Genomic DNA, 22,583 nt, shown 5'->3' with positions numbered 1-22,583 from the left:
ATTTAAAAAAAATTAATTTAATTTAATTTAATTAACACGTTGTAATTTTTTTAGATCGGTTCGATTTTGGGTTTGGGTTCAGGTATAACCAACGGTGAACGGAATTTTTTTTTTTTTTACCCATAACGGGGATCAGAGAAACCGCGGGGACCCGATGGGGATCCCTGACGGGGTTCGGGCGGTTATGAGGACGGTTTTAGTTATCGGTTTTGGGGATGGAGATACCAATAACCAGCCCGAACCCGGTCCGTTGGCTTTCCTATGAACCAATCAACATGTACTGATTGTTTTCACCATTATACAGACTATGCTACTTTTTTAAACCACTACAACAAATTACAGTACGCCTAAAGTGTTTAAGCCTCCTCATAGAGTGTTTTATAAGGCTTTATATTATATGACCAAAAAACAAAACATCTTATCCGAAAATGTTACAATAGATTTAGAGGACACTTCTGGACGTCGTAACAAGTTTTTTATGACTTTTGTAAAATAAAGTGTCATATTAGCTATTTTATAGAACGCTTTTTAAACGTGTTCTATAAACACAATTGTCATATGAAAAATGGGTTTATAGGACACTTCTCAAAAGCGTCTGATTAAATAGTTAATACAACACATTCTTTTAAAAGAGTCCTAAAAAACTTGTTATGACACCTTAAAACATCCTATAAACTTATTGTAACACATTTAGATATGACGCTTTAACTTTTCGTCCGTAACATTATGTCTTATAAGACGCTTGAACACATTAAACGCACTATAAATTTGATTTTGTTACGGTAAACGATCAATAATAAATTGATATTGATACGGGTACTGATATACTTTAAAAACACTGACATAAAATTATTGTGTTCTACATAGGGATTTGGAGTAAAAGAGATGATAATACTATAACTATGAAGATTGCAAACCCTCCTTTCCAGCATGGGCTACAAGTTGCAGCATCACCTTTGTGGTTTCTCCGTTGAGCGGCGGCTGCACCGGCGGCATATACAGGGATCACCCCGTTGCCACCTTGTGGGGAGGAGTTGGACTGCTCGCCATCGCCACCTGACCGTCCACCGCCGTTACCTCCGGTGAGAGCAGTTGTATACTTGCTTTTGTTCATTCCACTACTATCATCACCAACTACAGAATCGTTTTCATGTGTATTTTGACTATTTTCTGCAAAAAAGAACGACACCGTTTTGAGTTAAGAGTGCATTCTCGAAGCTCCGGTGTGCCGGAAACAAGACTTTCCTGTCAAATGAACAGATAAATTTATATGAATACTTTACTGGAAAATCATCACCACCAGAGTGATAAGAAAATCGCAGCTTAATGAGTTAAAACGAGACTTACGGCTTATTCGATAAGCTATATATGTTTGGTATTGACTTAATGATATAGAAAGTCATTGCTTTTGGAGAGCTTTATACAGAAAACCAAGTTTTTTTTTTCCAAACTTGTTCTTCCCAAATAAAAAGCACCCACCTTTCTTTTATGAAAAACCGTCTCAAACAAAAACATTCTCAATCCATAGATACAACTTTATCCAAAAAAAAAAACTTACGGGCTGTTTGTTTGGTTTTTTATTAAGTTCTGCATGGATAAAACTGTATGTATATGGATGTTTTTGTTTGGAAAGGTTTTTTCATATAAAGAATGAACGTGTTTATTAATGAAAAGAATATGTTTGAAAAAACATGACTTTCTGCATAAAGCTCCCCCTAGAAACTTAACAAATAAGCCCATTTTATGTCATTAAGCCACTACCAAACAGTCATATATAACTGACCAAATAATCTCCGAGTCCCCCCTTAAGCTCATTAAGCTGCTAAGAAACATGATTTTAATGGAAAACCAACCAAACGACCCCTGATTCGGTCAAGATTTCTTGAAAGGAAAAGACCAATACACACAATACAAACCACTCTTGTGTGTGTTTTACATGTGTGTGTGTAACTATATATATATTATACATATGTAGAGAGAGAACCTGAAACCAAGTTCTTGTTGCTTAATAGAGCAAATGATGCAAGAGAAAAGGAGAAGAGAAGCATGAATAATACGATGAAGATGAGCTTTTGAAAACCCATGTTATAAGTTCCCTTCAATTCATTCACTTGTTTATATATAATAACATGTCTTTCAATCATCCTTGAATTGTATGTATGATTCCTTTTTGAAAAGCAGAAATTTGGATAATTTTTTACCAGAAAAGATGTCGTCTTTATCAAACAAGTTACGTTTTCTATGCATCTTTTTATGCGTTTCTGTCTATTCAAATTTTGTTTTTCATATTCTATTTGACAAAGATATTGTCTCATACTTAAAAAGGGTCGTTTACCAAATGCTAACCGGGTAAACGCTTATTGGGTTAATGTTAGAAATTCTGGTTTTCGATTGTTTGGATTCCACTGAAAGTCGTGTAATACTTTCAGATTGAAGTATTTCGATTGTACAATCGGAATTTCAATCGGATAAAATTCAGTGGTTTTCGAATAGAGAATCAATTGTTATGAATCTGTGTACCTACAAAAATCAAATGACCAGTACGAAAAATTAATTCAAAAATTGTCAAACGGTAGTTTCAGAACCCTAAACCTGGTTTAAAATTTCAAATTCGGATTTTTGAAGCATTTTTCACAAAGCAAGGGGATATTCCCCTTGGACCCCGCCAAATTTGGATTTTTTTGAAGCATTTTCAACCCCAGCCAGGGGCTGCTCCCCCGGACCCCCGTCGTTTAGGGGCTTCTCCCTTAAATCAAAATAAACTCAAACAAGTGTGCACTCTGCATCTTCCTTACTTGTTCGATATTTATCATTATTACATTGGTCAACAAATTAATCTTATTACACTTAAATGATATTAGTGATACAAATCACCAACAGTTAATACGTACTTTGCCAGTAGAGACAGACCCAGTTTAGTGGTTATGGTAACACATGTCATTGTATTGTCCCTTCGTTGTAAGTTAACAAAATTTAGGTTTATGAAATGTGCAACTGTATTTTTTAAAAATGTGCATTGTATGGAATTCTTTTTGGGTCTGTCCCTGCTTACCAAGTGAGATTCACTGTCAGTTTTGTCAAAATGACATATTAAGATTGTTGGTAAGTTGTTTGTTTCTTAGGGCCTGTTAATAATCAGTTTAATGGGACTGGTCACAACTTATTCAGTTAGTTATAGATGGTTGTTTAGTACTGGCTTAATAATATAAAAAGTGACTTATTCGCTAAGCTTCTAAGAGATAATTTTATACAGAAAACCAAGTTTTTTTCAAACATGTCATTCATAATTAAAAAAACATGTTCATTCCATCTATGAAAAACTCAAACAATCTCAATTTATACAGACAACTTTATTTATACAGGACTTAAAAAAAACTAATCAAACAACTCATTACCCAGTAAGCACTAACCGGGTTGAAGAATCTTCTTCCTCACTAACCGTATAAGATTTTCAAACGTTGTTATGCCTCTTAGTAGTGAACAATATTTTTGATCCTTATCATGTTCATCTGGTACGATGAGTGACACCCGATAAATGCTTACCCGATAAACTTTTGGTATACGACTCTTTAAATAGAAAATTAAAAGGAATCGAAGTTGATTGATATGCGATCGAAATTAATTCAACTAATTTTAACTTGAGACAAGAATCAAATATCGTACGTTACCGATCATCGATAAATAATAGAAAAATTAAAAACCACTTGATTGGAACCTAGTTTTCCTCGACGATAAAGAAAGATGCCCACAACTCTTTTAGAATGGACCCTCGTAGGATTCTCTCCTAACACCCACAAGATATTGTTGTCTAACTTCATCCATTACAACTTTTTTGGTTGTAAACACTGGGTTTTATAACCGTAAAAGTGGTGTCTGATTGATTTGAGTTTGGACTATAAAGGTCAAAAGTGTCTGGAGGTCCAGGTTCGAATCCAATGAAGGAATAAAAATCCCCTTGCGGCCATGGAGGTTCAAATGCGGTGTTCGCGGGTGGTCGTCTTGGGACTAGTCAGCTCGCATATCGAGTTAGATATTCAGGTTAATAAAAAAAAGTGGGTGTTGTGAAAACAACTGCTTTACTTAGGGGCCGTTTACTAAACGCTTACCCGGTAAGTACTTACCGGGTAATTTTCCTCACCGGATGAACATGGCAATGGGCCAAAAATCTTACCCGGTAAGAGCGATGATAAGGATTGAGAGACTTACCCGGTAAGTGAGAGTGACGACTCTTACCCGGGTAAGCGCTTATCAGGTAAATTGTTGTATATGATACATTTTGATATACTACAATCTTACCCATTAAAATAAATTATAGTGTTAGACTCCTAATGTTAAACACTCACCGGATAAGCATTTAGGTAAACCGCCCCTTAGTTAGTTACTGAAGTAAATAATATGTTTGCATGTATATCATATCTATAATTACACTTTCAAGTGAAATATATTGGGTTCATTTGATTCGTAGTTTGATTTTATTCATTACTTTTTCATTGCTTGACTATTGCTTGACTATACAATATAATTTGCTAAATTGCATTTCGGTTTACAGTCATCGGTAGTTTGTAATGTTTTAGGGCCTGTTTATTTTTTCAAAATTACCTCATAATATCTCTGAAGTCTGATTCGTTCAGACATTCGGGTATTAAGAGCGTTTGTTTTATTTTTAAAATAAGTGATTAAAAACTCTAAATATCCTCTGAAAATTTTAAGTGGTAAATATATCCCTTAATACATTTTAATCCTAATCCGCACTATATCACATGGTTCATATTTTGGGGGTTGGAAGAGATTTATTAGTAAAAATTATTCATCTTTTATACTTTTGTAAAAAAAAAAAAAAACTATTTAACTTTTATATTTTTGCACTAGTTTGACTGATTCAGATTTCAGACTTCAGACGTAAAAACAATCTTACTGATCCAGATATCAAACTTCAAGTCCACCTCTTATAAATCAAAAATGAAAATAGATTTCAAACTCCAACACCTCTTAAAAAACAAACGTCACCTTAATGTTGATGTGAAAAATATGTTAAGCTTGTATTATGTCATTACTTTGACCTATTACAAATTCGAATTTGTTTGGATAGAAAGGCAAATGAATTGTTATACTAGTTGTATATCTGTACCATGGATTGTGATAATTTATAAGCCAATTGTTAAAAAAAAATTATTGACTTATTCCGGTGTGACACTGGTAATAAACATTTTTTAGTGTTTGAATATACAGCTTATACCGACGTCAAACCGGTAATAAAGAGTTTTTAGTGTTTGAATATACATCTTATACCAATGTCAAATCGGTAATAAAGAGTTTTTGAAGAAGTTAAACTATTTTAACTTATAATAGGTTGACAAAGACTTTTGTAGAAAACGATAAGTTGTTTCAAATAAATATTCTTAATAGGGCCCATTTTTTTAATTATTTCATTTTAGGGACTCAATGTGTTAAAATACCAAACCATAGGGACTAAACGTGTAATTCATTCTTTATTTCAATCGAATAAAAGGGCTTGTTATAGAAAGGAGCCATAGTGTAAGGACTTTCTAGCACCACCGAATATCGGCACGGTGAGGTGCCGGTGACGGTGGCGATTATCAGAGTTGCCACCTTCCGAAAACTTCACGAAAGCGGTTACGATTACGCATAAAGAAAAAGAAGAGTATCTCGGCATCGATTCATCCTCAAATTGGTAGCATCTTCCTCATATTATCATCGTGTTATGTATGTGTTATTACGTAGGTAGTAAGTTTGGAGATAATTTTATTTGATTTTAGTAAGTTGATTTAGGGAATTCGTAACTTCAAAACTCAAATTGTTACTCTCTGATTGAAGTGGTATAGGTTTGTTTGACTATGGCAAGTACTTCTGAAAGATTCAGTTTGTTAATGTAGACAAATGTAAAAGTCTAGTATGTGCTAAGAAAGGAGTTCCATTCGTGAATTCTCGAAGCTTTACAAACAATTTTGTGGTTATGGAGTTTATGGCGTAAAGGATTGCAATGTTGGGAGCTAGAAAGGGTTTAATAGGGATTTTGTAATATCTATTTGTTAGAAAGTGAAATCAAATGGCCGAAGTTTCCTCCAAAGTTTAGAGAACCATTTTAAAAATTGGGGCAGAAAGCGTCTTCTTATTGACCTCAAAAATCAAGTTCTGTTGAATCCAATTGGTGAAGTCTTTGTGCATTAATTCTGTTCATAGATTCATGATGCTTCTGTACTAAGTGTTCGAAGGGTTTTTGGTGAAGTCTTTGTGCATTAATTCTGATGGTAGTAATGCATGTTAGAAAATCCATATCAAAATGCACTTTAGCAGTCAAACGGGAAATTGTCCAAAATAGCCATTATTGGACTTCCCAATTCATTTTATAGCCACTTTTCTACTCAGTTGACCGGAATAGCCAAGATTTCTCAAGTAGCAGTTTATAACTTGCAGAATCTACTTTTTATGAAGTTAATTTTCATAAAGTACCAATTTAGCAAGTTGCTAAAGTGCTATTGGCGAAATGCATACTTGGCAAGTAGCACTTTAGCAAGTGCATAAGTGGTACTTCCACGTCAGCATTTCACAGGGTAACACTTTTGCAACTTACAAGATTGCTACTTTATGAATATTATATTAAAAAAATTGGATTTCACAAGTTGCTAAAGTGCTACTTGATAAAACTTGGCTATTTCAGTTAATTGGTTGAAAAGGTGGCTATAAAGTGAAGCAGGGAGGCCAAAATGGCTATTTTAGACAATTTCCCCACTTAAATGCTGAATCCCTTTTTCCTCCTGTATGTCTATATGTTTCTATTGTTCAATAGCTTCCACTTGATTTTGCTTGATGTAAATGGACTTCTCCTAACTTGTCATTTTTATTGTTTTAGTTTTGTCCCCCAGGAAGAAAGAAAGGAAAGAAAAAAGTGGACAAGCTCTAATATTTCAGATTACTGACTTCTGACACTGTATTTTTCAAACTTTTGATGATTGGATAGTTGGTGACTTTTGAGCATCCACGAGCAATATGAAGAAGTTTGACAATCAGAAACATCATGCTGGTAAGGATGCTATGTTGGGTTGTGCTTTGTGGACTGATGGACTAATTTGTGCTTTTGAGGCCGTACGTGGCCACAGAAAGTGTAGACCACAAGATGTCATTAGGGACAAGAAACAAGGATCTAAAAACAGGATCACTAGTTCAGTGCCAGTTCAAACTGTAAAGAGAAACATTTCGAATTCTGTACCATTTCCAGAATCATATGATGGTGGGATTGATAGTTATGACCACGGTTGTAACTCGGAGCATTATTTCGGCTATGCTCATAATAATATGAATACTGGAAACTGTTGGATACCAATTGGCTGGTCAAGAATTACTCAACTTGTGGAGACAGTACAAGTAAATGGCTGCTGGGACTCTCAACATGAAGAGTTTGAAATTGATGATAATGAAGTCACAGTTGCAGATATTGCCGTGCCCTACAGGGAACAGGCTGTAGGGCCCACCTGGTGGTGTCATGTTGATGCAGGACATCCTTCTATTAGTTCTTGGTTGAGTAACTCAAAGTGGTTACATCCAGCTATCAGCATTGCTTTACGAGATGAAAGTAAGCTTATAAGTGAGCGTATGAAGCACCTCCTTTACGAGGCAAGCTTTTCTTGATAACATTCTTGAATATACTCTTTATTTTCCAATATCACTATAATATACTTTATGCATGTTTGTGTCTTTGTGATGTTTATTATTCATTAGTATCATTGTGATTGTGTTAAATTATTCTGAAATGTCACTATAATAAAATTGGTTTTATAGGATCCCAAATATGTCTAAATGTCCTTATAAATAGCCTTATAGGACTTGTGTATCCTATGTAAAGGTGTCACGATAAGTTGATAGGACGATTTTTGGTGTCCTCACAAGTTTTTAGGACAATTTTGAAATAAAACATCTTATTAATGTTTTTATATGACATTTATTTGAAAATGTGTCTTACAAAAACAACCGTAAAAAAATAAGTTCACAAGGCACTTCCCAAAAGTGTCGAATGAAAAAGTTAAAATGACACTTTACTTCAAAAGTGTCTTACAACACTTGTTAGCGTAGCGGCATTATATAGGACATACAATTTTTTGGTCCTATAAACACGTTTATTAGGACATTTAGGGCCTGTTTGTTAGCAGCTTAATGAGACTCATAGCTTATTCAGTAAACTATACATGACTGTTTGGTAGTGGTTTAATGATATTGAAAGTGCCTTATTAAGTAAGCTTCTAAGGGGGAGCTTTATGTAGAAAGCCATGTTTTTTTTTCCAAAACTTGCCCCTTCCAATTAAAAAACACGTTACTTCCATTTATGGAAGAAAAAAAACTCCCAAACAAGAACCTTCTCAATCTATACGGACATATTAATCACAGGCAACTTTATCCATATAGGACTTGATGGAAAACCAACCAAACATCCCCTTAGACGTCTTTGGACTATAAAGCCGATTTTGTTGTTGTGATGACACAAGAAAATACTGCAAATCTAAGATAGTCTGCTCACATGATATAATCTCATGGTTTCTAGGTTCTTCACTATGCAGGTTCCTGTTAGGGTTGCTGGTGGACTGTTATTTGAACTCTTAGGACAGTCAGCAGGTGATCCATATGTAGAAGAAGATGACATCCCGGTAGTCCTAAGATCATGGCAAGCACAGAACTTTTTAGTTACTGCATTACACGTCAAAGGTTATGCGGCAAACGTCAATGTGTTAGGAGTTTCAGAAGTTCAGGTTTTTCTTTTCAACAGTCACTGGATATGTTTTATTGACATCCATGCCTGAAACTGTTCTTACTTGAATATTTATTTTAATTTATCGAGTGCTTCAACAGGAGCTGCTTGCTGCAGGAGGTGGTAATCTACCACAAACTATTCATGAAGTTATAGCACTCCTAGCAAGCCGCCTTGCTCGGTGGGATGATAGGTGAGATTCCTTTTTTATTGCATTTCACGCATCAAATAGTTCATTTTGAACATTATTAGGTCATAACTTAGGGTCTGTTTGGTTGTTCTTCCACTAAGGGCATGTTCATTAGCAGCTTAATGAGCTTAATGAGACTCACAGCTTATTCGGTCAGCTATACATGACTGTTGGTAGTGGCTTGATGATATAGAAAAAGTGGCTTGAGTAAGTTTATATGGGGAGTTTTATGCAAAAAGCCAAGTTTTTTCTGAACCTATCTCTCCAAATTAAAAAGCACGCTCCATCCATCTATGAAAAAACCCTTCCAAACAAAAATCTTCCCAGTTCCCAATCTATACAAACAGATTAATTCACGGACAGCTTTATCCATAGAGGGATTAATGGAAAACCAACCAAACAGTATGAATTAAGCTAAATTGTTGTTTGTAACCACTTGGGTTGTGGCGCGCTTGTTAAGGCTCAGGGGATGTGGTGGAAATCTCATCTTCCCCGGGTTCGAATCTTGGCGCTGCCAAAGCCCTTGTGGTCATGGAGGTGTACTTGCGATGAGTCGATGACTATAGGTCATTCGTGATCACTGGGGGATTAGTCGGTGCGCGTAAGCTGGCCTGGATACCCATGGATACCAAAAGAAAATTGTTGTTTGTTTGTTGCCCGGTGGGATGATAGGTGAAATTCCTTTTTTTATTGCATTCACTTGACAAATAGTTTCTTTTGGATGTTATTAGGTTATAGCTAACACATTGGTGCCTGTTTCATGTTTTTTGTCTTCTTATACAATCTTCATAATAATCAGGCTTCTTGATTTTGTAATCTAACTATTCTTCGGTTTTGTGTCTGGTAGATTATTTAGGAAATACATTTTTGGAGCAGCAGATGAAGTTGAGTTGAAGTTTATGGACAGGTTCTAATAAATTCGTGCAGATCATTTGCTGAGGATTCAATTTCTTTCTTGTGATACTCAAGTTCTAACATCTCTTAACTTCTTTACTTTTAATAGGAGAAATCATGAGGATTTGCATCTATTCAGCATAATATTAAACCAAGAAATCAGAAGGCTGTCTTCGCAGGTATTTCTAGAATGATCAATGCTTATGTTTTTTTGATTGTTTGATTACATCTATGTCGTTCCTTGAAAGAACATAAAGATAAACTAATAAGGGCCTGTTTTCTTAATGGACTCATAGCTTATTTGGTCAGCTACACATGACTGTTTGGTAGTGGCTTAATGATATTGAAAATGACTTATTCAGTAAGCTTCTAGGGGGGAGCTTTATGCAGAAAGCCAAGTTTTTTCCAAACCTGTCCCTCCCAATTAAAAAATATGCATATTCCATCTGTAAAAAAAACCCTCCCAAATAAAAACTTTTTCAATCTATACGGACAAATTAATGCACACAAACATCTTTATCCATACAAGACCTGAAGGAAAACCAACCAAACAGGCCCTATGAATAGTCTATGTTTTATTTCATATTTGTTCCTCATTAATTTTGTGTGAATTTTGCTCACCTTTTCTTTCTTGAAGGTTATAAGGGTAAAGTGGTCTCTACATGCTAGAGAAGAGATTGTTTTTGAGCTCCTTCAACATTTAAGAGGTAATGCAGCAAAGCGGTTACTGGAAGGAGTAACAAAAAGTACTAGGCAAATGATTGAGGAGCAAGAAGCAGTTCGTGGACGTTTGTTTACAGTACAAGATGTCATGCAGAGTACCGTTCGGGCCTGGTTACAGGTGCTATTTCTTTTATGTCCATCTATAGAATCTTCTGCCGGTTACTGCATTTTGTTTTTTAGATATTATAGTACCTCTCTTCCAAATATTAGAGATACCATTGGAGTCCCACATCAACTAGACTTGGACAGCAAACTGTACCACATATTATCCGCTTTGTCCACACCTAGACCCACAGTTTTAAAGCGTGTCTGATAGAGGAGGTATCCAGCCTATGATAAGGCAACCTTAATTCCCCTCCCCAACCGATGTGAGAACTTATGATCCACCCCCCTTGGGAGCCCAACATCCTTGTTGGCACACCAGTCCGATTCCCGGCTTTGATACCATTTGTAACATCGCAAGCCAACTGAACCAGATATTGTGCGCTTTGTCCACACCTGGACTCACGGTTTTAAGACAACCTTAGTTCCCCTCCCCAACCGATGTGGGTATATTTTCTCCTCAATATATGTTGGAACCTCCATTCTCTCCTCGGGAACTCTTTTGGAGAGTAATCTAATGGGCTCCACATATTCTCATATGGTATCATATCCAAGGTCCATCACTTTAAGGACTTCACACTTTGGGGCAATCTGTACACATCTAGCCCCCTATCAACATTCTGGGACAATATATGCCCGTTTAGCCTCTGTTGGAGGAGGCGTGTTGGAGTCCTACATCGGCTAGATTTGTAACATTTCTCTTTGATATATGTTGGAACATACATTCTCTCCTCAAGGGTTCTCTTTTGGAGAGTAACCTAACGGGGTCCACATATTCTCACATGGTTTTAGAGTCAAGGTCGACCACTTCAGGGACTCGACCACTTCAGGGACTCGACTACTTTAGGAGCTCCTTTGGAGAGTAATCTAGTGGTTTCCACACATTCTCATATGGTATCAGAGTTAGGGACTTCACACTCTGGGGCAATTTGTACACATCTAGCCCCCTCTCAACACTCCAAGACAATATGTGTCCGTTTAGCCTCCGTTGGAGGAGGCGTGTTAAGAGTCCTAAATCGGCTAGATTTGTACCATTTCTCCTCGATTATATGTTGGAATCTTCATTCTCAAGAGCTCTTTTGCAGAGTAACCTAATGGGGTCCACATATTCTCACATGGTACTAGAGTCGAGGTCAACCACTTAGGGACTCAACACCCAGGGGCAATCTGTACTCATCTAGTCCCCTCATCCATATAGACCGTTCTCAACACTCTGGGACAATATGTGCCCGTCAGCTTCTGTTGGAGGCGGCATGTTAGAGTCACACATCGTCTATATTTCTCCTCATATATGTTGGAGCCTCCATTCTCTTCCAAGGGCTCTTTTGGAGAGTAATTTAGTGGGGCTCCACATATTCTCACAGATACATTGTCATTTATGCGGTCAAACAGCCAATATTCCAAATCCCATAAAAAGTAGATTTGTCTAGGACTACCATTATATTTGTTACATTTAATAGTATTATCTGCTATGGGTGCGTTTGGTACGCAGGACAGGACGGGACATGATAAACATAAATGTGTTGTCCCATGTTTTGTGCAACATCAGACCAGGACCGGACGAGACTGATTGGGACAAAAATTCAAAATAGGTGGAACAAAAATTTGTAAGATGCTCCAAAGGTCAAAAGTACCAAGAGGTCTCAGGTTCAAATCCAAGGAGGAATAAAAATCCCCTTGTGGCCACAGAGGTTCAAATGCGGTGACTCCGGGCTATATGCAAAGTAGGTGGTCGCCCTAGAATTAGTCGGCTCGCATAGCGGGTTGGATATCCAGGTTAATCAAAAAAATAAATTAGTAAGATGAGACAAGATTGGTAAATTACTAAACTAACCATATCAAAATAAAACCATAAAACCTTCCTCAATTCTTTCACCCGTCTACATCACTCTCCTCATCCAGTCCGGTCTGCATATCAAAGGCAACATGTTTTTGGTAGCTTTTGTGAGAGCTCCAACCTCCGAATATACTACTAAGAAGTTTCTTTCAGTTAGAAGAGCAGGCTTGTTCTCCATCCACCATTAGATGTTATATTATGTACTTTTCGCTTGGCAAGCAGCCAACCACCACTATTTCAGCAAACCTCCCCACCCCTTTTGTCACGATTAGGGGTGTAAACGAGCCGAGCTGTGTTGAGTAGTAGGTATTCGAGCTCGGCTCGAAAAAATTATACTAGGTTCGAGCTCGAATAACTTTTTCAATGTAGGCTCGAGCTCGATGCTCATTTATGGGTCCATACTCGTTATCAATTCACTTGTTTACCGGCTTTAGATTGATAATTTTTATATTTTTATTGTATTATTTATGGACATATGAGCATGTTTGGATTGAAAAAGTATATGATAGAATGGCTTGACTCGAAAAATTTAATCGAGCTTCCGAATGAGTCGAGTCGAACCATTGATTTTATGAAGCTTGGCTCGTTAACTTAAGCAAATTATGTTGTTTTGTGTTTGAAATCCACTCGAGCTCGAGAATTATTAAGTTCATCTCGAGCTCGAGTAGCTCATTAAAAGCTCGACTCGTTTACACTCCTTTTGTCACACCGATGAATCCTTCATTCTTGCAACAACTTTCAGGACAAAAGCCTGCGGGTGACACATAATCTAGGAGTCTTTGGAGGTTGTGGCCTCGTTCTTTCCATCATTACCGGCCTCTTCGGGATAAATGTTGATGGAATTCCCGGATCAGAAAGTTCACCGTTTGCTTTTCTTCTGTTTTCCTGTATCCTCATACTTCTTGGCATCACGTTGATTGTTGTCGGCTTACTCTACCTTGGACTAAAAAATCCCGTGATGGAAGAGGAAGTTGAGGTCAGGAGACTGGAGCTACAGGAGCTCGTAAAGATGTTCCAGCAAGAAGCGGAATCTCACGCACAACTTCGAAGATCGGATTCAAGAACCAAGATGTCTTCTGCTCCTGCATCTACCATATTTCCGGGTAGTTGTGACGGTTATGTTCTTATGCCCTGAGAACATCGTCAACGAAGATTGCTTGAATCAAACGTCGATTTGAGGTAATAATGTGATGATATTAGTATATGTAAATCTCGTTGCTTTTAGGAATCGTTTCAGTTTTCTTTTCGAACAAACCATTTTTAAAAACCGGCATCCTCGGACAATTTTTTGGCTAATTCTTGCAAAGCGTAGTGTTTCTTTCTGTATTTTACGATAAAAACAGATTCTCCGGAACGGAGAAAATGAATCCTGCAAAACTAAACGAGAGCTTGCTTTTTATACAGTATTGACTTCTTACGTGGCATGATAAGGACCAAAAATCTTACGTGGTAGGAGACATAGCAAAGACCGATAATCTAACCTGGTAACAGAGGGAGGAGACTGTTACCCGGTAAGCATTTACCACGACATGTGTCACAATGATACTGCTGAAAAAGTACGTATATGTATGGAGTCGCACATAAAGAATACATATGCTTCGATATAATTATTGCACCATCAAAAACCTGAACAATATCATGTTGATTATTTATTAGTAGAAGGATACTGGCGTAATACGGCTATATACATCTCTATTTTAATGTTCCACGTTATTCATTGTCTTTATCGATGTTATAATACGATTTTATGTGATTTTGAGAAAACAATAATGTCGTTATTTTTTAATAAAATATAAATTTGAAGATATTATAAACTTGAGAAAAAATTATATCGACATTAGTATCAAATTAATTATTTAAAAATTCTCGTTTTTGTGTGAAATCTCTTTAATAGAATTGTTTTATTATAATTTAATTTAAGTTTAGTAACAAAGTAATTTATTTTGATTTGATAGTATAATTTTATATATAAATAATAACTAAGTATTTTGTTGGAACTTAATAATTATCTTAATTATATTTTAGATTTTATATTTATCATGTGTATGTTTATTTGCAGTTAGTTTCATGAATTCAAACATGAAGTTATAATAAGTTGTATTTATGCACAATTTACTTATAATTTTTAATTATAAATAATATGGAGCTATAAACAATACGTTATGCATAAAAAATGGTTTTTAAAAGTTTTTATCAAATTCTTTATAATAACATAACTTATTCTTTTAGAATAATTAAATTATGTGTTAAATATGTAACTATAACAATTATAGGGTTTTAAGTACAAATGTATTTACATATAAGGTCTTAAAGAAATGGGCTTAAGGATTAAGATAAGTCCGAACTATCATCGAGAGTTATGGTTAGGGGTGAGCAGCGGAACCGGGTACCCGGTTACGGAACCGAAACCGCTGGTTCCGGAACCGAAACTGATATTAGTGGTTCCGGTTCCGGTTCCTAAAATACGGAACCGATTGAGAACGGTTCCGGTTCCGGTTCTCAATTTTTCGGAATCGTTACCCGCCGGGTAGCCGGTATTTTCCAATAAAAAATAATAATTAATTTTTTATACCAAATTTATATTAGGTTTACATCTTGAAAGCGCGTCGTCATCTTCATTCTTCATCTAAATTATTCATATAAAATGATTCGTATTTTTTCAAATTGTGTATTCACTTGGATTCATAGTATGTAATCGTTAAACTTTGAACATTTACCATTATAGTATGTAATCGTTAAACTTTGAACATTTTTTATTAGTCTATTATGATTTGTAATCGTTAAACAACATTTGTAACCATTATTCTATATAATTTGTATTCTTGCTTATTTATTTAGTGTTTTGGCAATGTTTTATTTTTTATTTCTAAATAACAAAATTTTAATATTTAAGGAAGCGGGTACCCGGAACCGGAACCGGTTCCCGGCGGTTCCGGTTCCGGTTCCAAAAATTTAAGAACCGCTCTAACCGGTTCCGGTTCCAGTTCCAATATCTCAAGAACCGCCGGTTCCGGTTCTTGTCAAAAAGGGCGGGTACCCGTCTATGCTCACCCCTAATTATGGTATATCTACAATGCAATATCAGCCTATAAACAAGGTGATATAGGGACGAGCCTACAATGGTTTCTAAACCCATATGGTTTGTTTTATTCAGTTAATTATGTTATCAGATCCGTTAAAGGTTTCTTTTGTAAATTGTATGAAAAAGTAACGTACTTTCAGAACTTTTATTTTGGTATCAAAGAAGTAAAGTTTTAAACATTTAAATCCCCGGATAACCGGTTATCATGTTGGTGTGGCTAGTGATGTTATATTCGGTTAATGCTTCAACAAATAATACTGAGTTGGATACCATATCAACATGGTAACTGATTAATGTTTCAACCAGTTATCCCAAATACTTAAATATTTAAAACTTTACATCTTATGTACCAAATAAAAGCTTTGAAAATATGTCACTTAAAATAAAAATCAAGTTAAAATACGTTATTTTTTCCATGTAATTTGCCAAAAAAATAACCTAATTAAATTATATTTTGTTTTTTTAAGGTTATTTTGATATGAAACCCTATATATTTTCGGGTTTTTATCCGTCAAATTATCTTTGTATCCATCCGTGAACCGACCCGATATTTATGAACCGCAAACTCGGTAAAGACCTTCAAAAACCCTAATTTCATAAGCAAACGCAGAGTCTCCATTCTCTGCGGCGGTAGCAACAGCTCTTCGGATCTCCTGTGCGTCGGAACCCTAGAGGAACAAGTCATTATCAATTTTCATGGTAACTTAACACAATTATCTGATCTATGAATCCGTTAAAATTTCTGTCTTTATTTCTATCACTTGTTTCAGTTTCTGAAAGTGTTTATACTCCTTTTTTTGTATACCAGGCGCCGAAGAAGGAAAAGGCTCCCCCACCGTCATCTAAGCCGGCCAAGTCCGGCGGTGGAAAGCAGAAAAAGAAGGTCAAGTTTTGATACTTTTTAAATCTATCCTATTTGAAGTATTACGTTTACTTCATCCTCTATGGAGTTCACTTTATTAATTATTTAGATTTGATATATTTTTGACTCCTAATCTCTTGTTAATGATTTGATTTTTCAAAAAAATAGCATTGTAATACCGTATTACATGGTACTGGATTACTGGATTAGCTTCTGCTGCGATCTCAGTAGTCACTCTGTTCCATGGCGAAATCTATATGATGTTGAACGCAGAACGTTTTAACTGCGACATAAGATGGATTTTTGTCGTCAATTTAATGCAGATATTCTTCTAGGTGTTTTTGGTCTGCTGATACAGTTCTACGTGGTTATTGTGTGATTCTATATCAATCTGGAAGTTAGGAGTCAAAGTCAAATTTTGACATAGAGATACTAATTTTTGGTGGTCTGTATTTGGTATTTTGAGTTATACAGGCACAAGTTAATCTTACTTAGTGATAAAAGCTAGAACTTTGCCATGATCTGTAATATCTGTGGTGTTGATTTTTGAGAATATGAACGAAATTAGTAACAACATTTTGTTAGAAAATTGACTCAGTTGAAATTCTTAGTGTGGCAATTGATTAGTTTGTACAAGGCTTTTCTTTTTGTCCAGGGCTCTGAAATAGTTGTACTTTTTTGGGAATATTATATGCCAATAATCGTGGAAATCGACATCTATGATATTAATTACTAGGAATGAGCTGATATTTAATGGGCAAATGAATTGGTTGAGGGACTTATGAATAAGATATGATCAATCTTGGATTGGACAACTTCTTGGTTTGAAGTCATTATGTATAGATTCTTTATGTCAACAAAGCATTCAGGTGTGTTAATGAAGGAATAATTGCTCTTGTATCCTTAGAAGGAAAAGGAGAGATACCTAGCCATCATATTGTCATATTTGAGCATTCATTCAACGTACAGGGGAAAATATTATGGTGGCAAAAAATATTGTTTTGTTGCTAAAGGAGTAATATCTGAATTGCAAGAATATTAATTAATTATCATCACAGCAAGAAGGCATTTTAGATATTAACAATTAGTAAACTTCAAGGCTTCCTTATGACTACTATGTTAGCTATGTCGAAAATAGAGAGACTACCAGCTGGATGAATTTTGGTTGCTTCATATGAATTGCATGTATATGTTTAGCAGACCGAACCCATTGGAGATCCCACCTCTGTGCTACCCACATCTCCAAATTTGGCATTTCAAATGAAGAAACAATTATAGTTCATGTTTTCTTCAAATAAACAGAGATTAAGATTGTATACACATGGTCTTGCAGAAGTGGAGCAAAGGAAAGCAAAAGGAGAAGGTCAACAACATGGTTTTATTCGATAAGGCTACATACGACAAGCTTCTGTCTGAAGCTCCAAAGTTCAAGCTTATCACTCCTTCCATCTTGTCAGACAGATTAAGGGTATTGTTAAAGTTCTTTTACTAATCTTTTCTGCTACTTATCGTGTTTTTTTACTTAAAAATTAATTATAAACTACTTTTATTGGCTCATCGTCCTGTGTTGTTCTTGTACTGCAATTACTGTCCTTTGATACCTCTAGCGCCAAACCAGTTGTGTCCTTACAGCATATACCTGTGATGAGAACTGTTTTGTATGACATGATAAACAAAAAAAGGTGTGTTTCGTAGACTGGACAGGATGGGACATGACAAAGACGGTAAAAAAACTTGTCTCGTCTTTGGCATGACTTTAGAGGCTGTGTTTGGTTGGTTTTCCATTAAGTTCTGTGTGGATAAACCCGTCTTTCTGCATAAAACTCCCTCCTAGATGAATTGGGAAGATTTTTGTTTGGGAGGGTTTTTCATAGATGGAAGGTGCATTGTTTTTTAATTGGGAGGAGCAAGAGTAGAAACTTGAATACACCCGCAAACACATGACATATAATGACGTTTGAGTTGTGCGACTCACATTGGTTTTGTTTGGTTTGGTTTGGTTTGGTTCGGTTCAGATCAATGGATCGTTGGCACGTAAGGCAATCAAGGATCTGATGGCAAGAGGTGCGATCAGGATGGTGTCTGCTCATGCTAGCCAGCAGATCTACACCAGGGCCACCAATACTTGAGAGCGAAATTATCGGTAACAATCAAGGCATGATTTTCTTGTTTCTGCTTCCAAGTTTTTGTTTACTGTAACATTTAGGGGATCATTGTCACTCCAGCCCATACTTTTGTTCTCTTGCAATCTGTTACTATGCCATATTCAGATTTAATTTTGACCTTTTTTAGCAGCTTATTGAGGCTATACATGTTTGTTTGGTAGTGGGTTAATGATATAGAAAGTGGCTTATTCAGTAAGCTTATAGGGGAGCTTTAATAGTGATAGCCAAGTTCAAAAAAAACCCGCTCATTTAATTTATTATGAAAAAAGCCCACCCAAACAAAATTCTTTCCAATCTATATAGACAAATTAATCTATATGGACAACTTTATTGATAGAAGGCTTGATGGAAAACTAACCAAACAGACCCAGACTACCTTTGTTATCTTTAATCTGTTACTTCGCTATGTTTAGATTACAAGAGGTCGTTTGTTTACCTTTTAGTAGTTCTATTAAGAGGTAGCTTTTGAATCGTTAAGAGGTTAATCTTGTTTGGCAAAACAAAGTTTGTCTCTTAATGGTTCTAAAACTCTCTGAATGATTTTGTATCATTGGTCTCTCTTAACCATTCAGCGTCCTAATTTCATTGTAAACAATTACCAAACAATTAAATTTCATTATGCACTCTATCATGAGAGCCACATAATCATTCTGATCACTTAATTATTATGTACAAAATCATTCGGCAACTATCAAGTAGACCCTTAATTTTGTTTTTATGCAAACCAAAAGGATAGTTTTGGAATTTGTGTTAAAAAATTCTTTTCTTCAAACCAAATGATATTGTTTTTCATTTTTAAATATTTGATGTTCAAACGATCTCGTTTGGTTTGTTAGAATCCCACCCATCCATGTGCCACCACTCACCTTGGTGGCGCCTCACTCTACTATGCCATTACTGATCGTCACCACTGCACCCCTAACCTCCATTATCGTCTTTGTCGGCCATCGCTCTCTCCAATTAATGACTTGAAGCGTTTTGCTGTGAAGTTTGAAGTATAAAAAAATGGTCTCACGAAAATAGACTGGTCTCATTTGAACTCAACCTAATTAAAAATTATAATTTAAGCAAAAAGTATGAAATGTAATAAAAAGTATATTGATCATTTATTGTTATTTCATTTCAATTTTGAAGCTACGTTTCTGTCAAACGTATATGAAGATTTTAATTCTTTTGAGAGATTTCATTTTAATTTTTATCAATCGAAAATGTAGTCAAATTACATTCCAAATTCTATTATATGAATCGAACGTAATCTAAAAGATTTTTCAAACAATTATTTTTAAAGAATTTTACTATTTTTATTATATTTGTTGAAGAATTAATCGGTTATCATGTTAATCTAGTATCAAACTTGGTATTATTTGTTGACGTGGTCAGTGATATGGTTTTTTCTATTCTAAAGTTAGTTTTTATCCGGTTACCCGAGTACTTGAATGTTTAAAACTTTATATTTTAGATACCAAAATTGAAGTTTTAAAAGTACGTTACCTAAAATATGAATCAAGTTAAAGTACCTTATTTTTTCATGCAATTTGCGCTTAAAATAACAACAAACCCATTTTTTACCCGTGGTTTGTAGAGTTCGATTGGATTTGAAGGGATTTAGAACTGAATTCGTTTTAATCTCATGTTTGGTTTGAACAAACATAAGAAAGTCAGATTGGATTTGAAATTGAATTTCATTTCAATCACATGTTCGATTTGTGTGTTAGAATATCTACAACAGCTATTTTACAATTTCTTTAAAATAGAGAACCAAAACATAAAATTTCTAAAAATAATTACATTCAACTTCAACAGATTCTTCATTTTAGAGATTTTAACATAAACAATCATCTCTCTCCCAACATCAAGTTTTAGAAAATTCTCTATATTTAAAGTTTTCTCCAAGATTCTCTATTTTAAAGAACAAGATAGAAAAGTTGTTGGAGCATTTTAAAGAAACAAAAACTCATTTTTTATTATTTTAGAGAAGCTGTAAGACTGTCTCTAACAATTACGATGCATTTTCTCTAAAATAGAGTATTGAAAGTTAAAATCTCTAAAAAAGTTACATTCAACTCCAGCAATTACTCATTATTAAAATATTTTCAATATATTTAATAAAGTGTTATTTCTCTATAAACATTTATTTTTAATACTTTTTTTTAAAATATATAATATTTATATACGACAAGTAGAACAAATAAACTCACACACTCTGTTCACATTTGATGAGATTTAAACTCTTAACCTCCTCAAAAGTCAAAGACTAATATACCGTTAGGTCAAAAACCCTTTAGTTTATTCAATACTTGGTGAGAGGTATTAAAATAATATTTTATAGATTTCTCTTAATTTAGAAATTTTACAATGTCCCTATCTTTTCACTATTTTAACATACAAGATATCATAGCAATTAGAACGAAAAAACTGCTTTTCTTCATTTTTAACATAACTGTTAAAGACGTTCTAATAATTTAAAGTACATTAAATTTTTAATTCTTCCACAAAATTCAAATCTCCTGAAAATTCCAAACAGAAAAATATAAACAGATTTTATATTACATATAGGAAAGTCGATATATTCTCCAAACTATTAATTTACTGAAACTATTAATTTACTGATTTAAAAATCAGATACGATAAGACATGACAGATATATTACAAACACCAAGCTTTATTGATATCCTATATACTATCAGATATGACTGATGGTACAAGCGTAAGTCACGTTTTCGCAACGTGACCAGTGTCGTAGCTAGAGTAGTTTTTATACAAAGCATGTGTTTCAACACTGCTTGTAACATGTACAACGGCGACGCAGACCATCGCATTTGCCGCTAGCGAAACCCTGCTTTTCACAAGAGCCATTACATGTCGAATCGTTCACACAACTAAACGCATGGCCTGTCGTTTGACACATCTTCGCTTCTATCACCTTCACCATAGTCTCCTCTGCAATTCCAATGGTGACAATCGTTTTAAACCACAACATAAATCGACCGAAACCAAGACAACCCTGACGTTCTCATGATTAACATTTCAACCGATTATAATTTCCCTAGCAATCTCATTGATAGAATAAATAAAACATCATTTCTCTGCCATAAGTAATTATTTTTAGAGAAATCTCCAAATTTACACAGTTTCGTCATCTCCCATACTGGTTTTGAAGAAATCTGTTATATCAGACATTCCCAAAAATCTTGATTTTAAAGAATCTGATGGAGATGCTCTAAACCCAGAATAAAAATCAACTCGAAACTGGATAAAATGCTAATGAATAGAAAAAGGCTCAAAAAGATAATGCTAATGAATAGAAAAAGGCTCAAAAAGATTATCGTATTACATGTTGAAACATCTGAATTGTTTATTAATTTTCCTCTAGTCTTAAAACAAGTGAAATAATTTCACCTTTTCAAAAGTAAATATATATTTTCCTATATATTTTCCCATTATGCCCCTAAAGGAATTTCTTTAATTAAGGATAAAACAGTCATTTTATTAATTAAAATAAATGTAATTATTATACATTTCTACAACCGACTTTTTTTTTATTATGGACATTTATTTAAAGGGCTGTTTACCAAACACTTACTCGGGTAAATGCTCACAACTTAAATTACCTTACCGGATTAATATGGTAAGGACCAAGAATCTTACCTGGTAAGAGCAAGGCAAGGACCGTTACTCGGTAAGTAAGAACGACGACTTTTACCATGGTTAGCGTTTATCGGGTAAATTGTTACATACGATGCCGTTTTTGTTGACTAAAATCTTACCTCGATAAGTAAATGATAGTGTTAATTTTAACGGTAAACGCTTACCGAATAAGTATTTGGTAAACGACCCCTTAATGCGACTTGAAAACAAGACAACATTGACATTACAACCTCATGAAAAAAAATATAGTTTTAGAGCATCTCCAAGATCATTGCTACTTTCAAACTTTTTTCTATTAACCTGTATATAAAACCCGCTATAT

At 34.9% G+C, this 22,583-nt stretch overlaps 3 protein-coding genes across 8 annotated transcripts; 2 read left to right on the top strand and 1 right to left on the bottom strand.

Moving 5' to 3' along the window:
- Positions 1-809: 809 nt before the first annotated feature.
- LOC112509985 lies at positions 810-2,111 on the bottom strand. The gene is made up of 2 exons (XM_025115228.1): positions 1,985-2,111; positions 810-1,170 (listed from the first exon to the last, which is right to left on the bottom strand). Exons 1-2 carry the CDS (start codon positions 2,082-2,084, stop codon positions 860-862), a joined length of 411 nt encoding a protein of 136 aa, XP_024970996.1. The 5' UTR covers positions 2,085-2,111; the 3' UTR covers positions 810-859.
- Positions 2,112-5,551: 3,440 nt separating this feature from the next.
- On the top strand, positions 5,552-14,225 carry LOC112510100 (zinc transport protein ZntB-like). Of its 6 annotated transcripts, none has more exons than XM_025115392.1 (9): positions 5,552-5,692; positions 6,872-7,632; positions 8,571-8,759; positions 8,860-8,951; positions 9,796-9,855; positions 9,952-10,021; positions 10,480-10,683; positions 13,247-13,683; positions 13,909-14,225. In XM_025115392.1, exons 2-8 carry the CDS (start codon positions 7,009-7,011, stop codon positions 13,637-13,639), a joined length of 1,632 nt encoding a protein of 543 aa, XP_024971160.1. In that variant the 5' UTR covers positions 5,552-5,692; positions 6,872-7,008; the 3' UTR covers positions 13,640-13,683; positions 13,909-14,225. The 6 variants fall into 6 exon arrangements, with proteins under 6 accessions (XP_024971160.1, XP_024971165.1, XP_024971164.1 ...); XM_025115397.1 differs by lacking the exon at positions 13,909-14,225 and having other exon boundaries at positions 6,872-7,042; positions 7,470-7,632; positions 13,247-13,897; XM_025115396.1 differs by lacking the exon at positions 13,909-14,225 and having other exon boundaries at positions 6,872-7,042; positions 7,451-7,632; positions 13,247-13,897.
- A 1,965-nt stretch (positions 14,226-16,190) lies between these two features.
- Positions 16,191-18,759, top strand: LOC112509452 (40S ribosomal protein S25). Its single transcript, XM_025114419.1, has 4 exons — positions 16,191-16,285; positions 16,395-16,469; positions 17,782-17,916; positions 18,464-18,759. The coding sequence occupies exons 1-4, from the start codon at positions 16,283-16,285 to the stop codon at positions 18,575-18,577; spliced, it is 327 nt and encodes a 108-aa protein (XP_024970187.1). The 5' UTR covers positions 16,191-16,282; the 3' UTR covers positions 18,578-18,759.
- Positions 18,760-22,583: the final 3,824 nt, after the last annotated feature.

This window comes from Cynara cardunculus (genome assembly GCF_001531365.2).
Source record: "Cynara cardunculus var. scolymus isolate 2C chromosome LG 3, CcrdV1, whole genome shotgun sequence".
Classification (NCBI taxonomy): Eukaryota; Viridiplantae; Streptophyta; class Magnoliopsida; order Asterales; family Asteraceae; genus Cynara; species Cynara cardunculus.
This window is presented reverse-complemented; position numbering and strand designations above follow the sequence as displayed.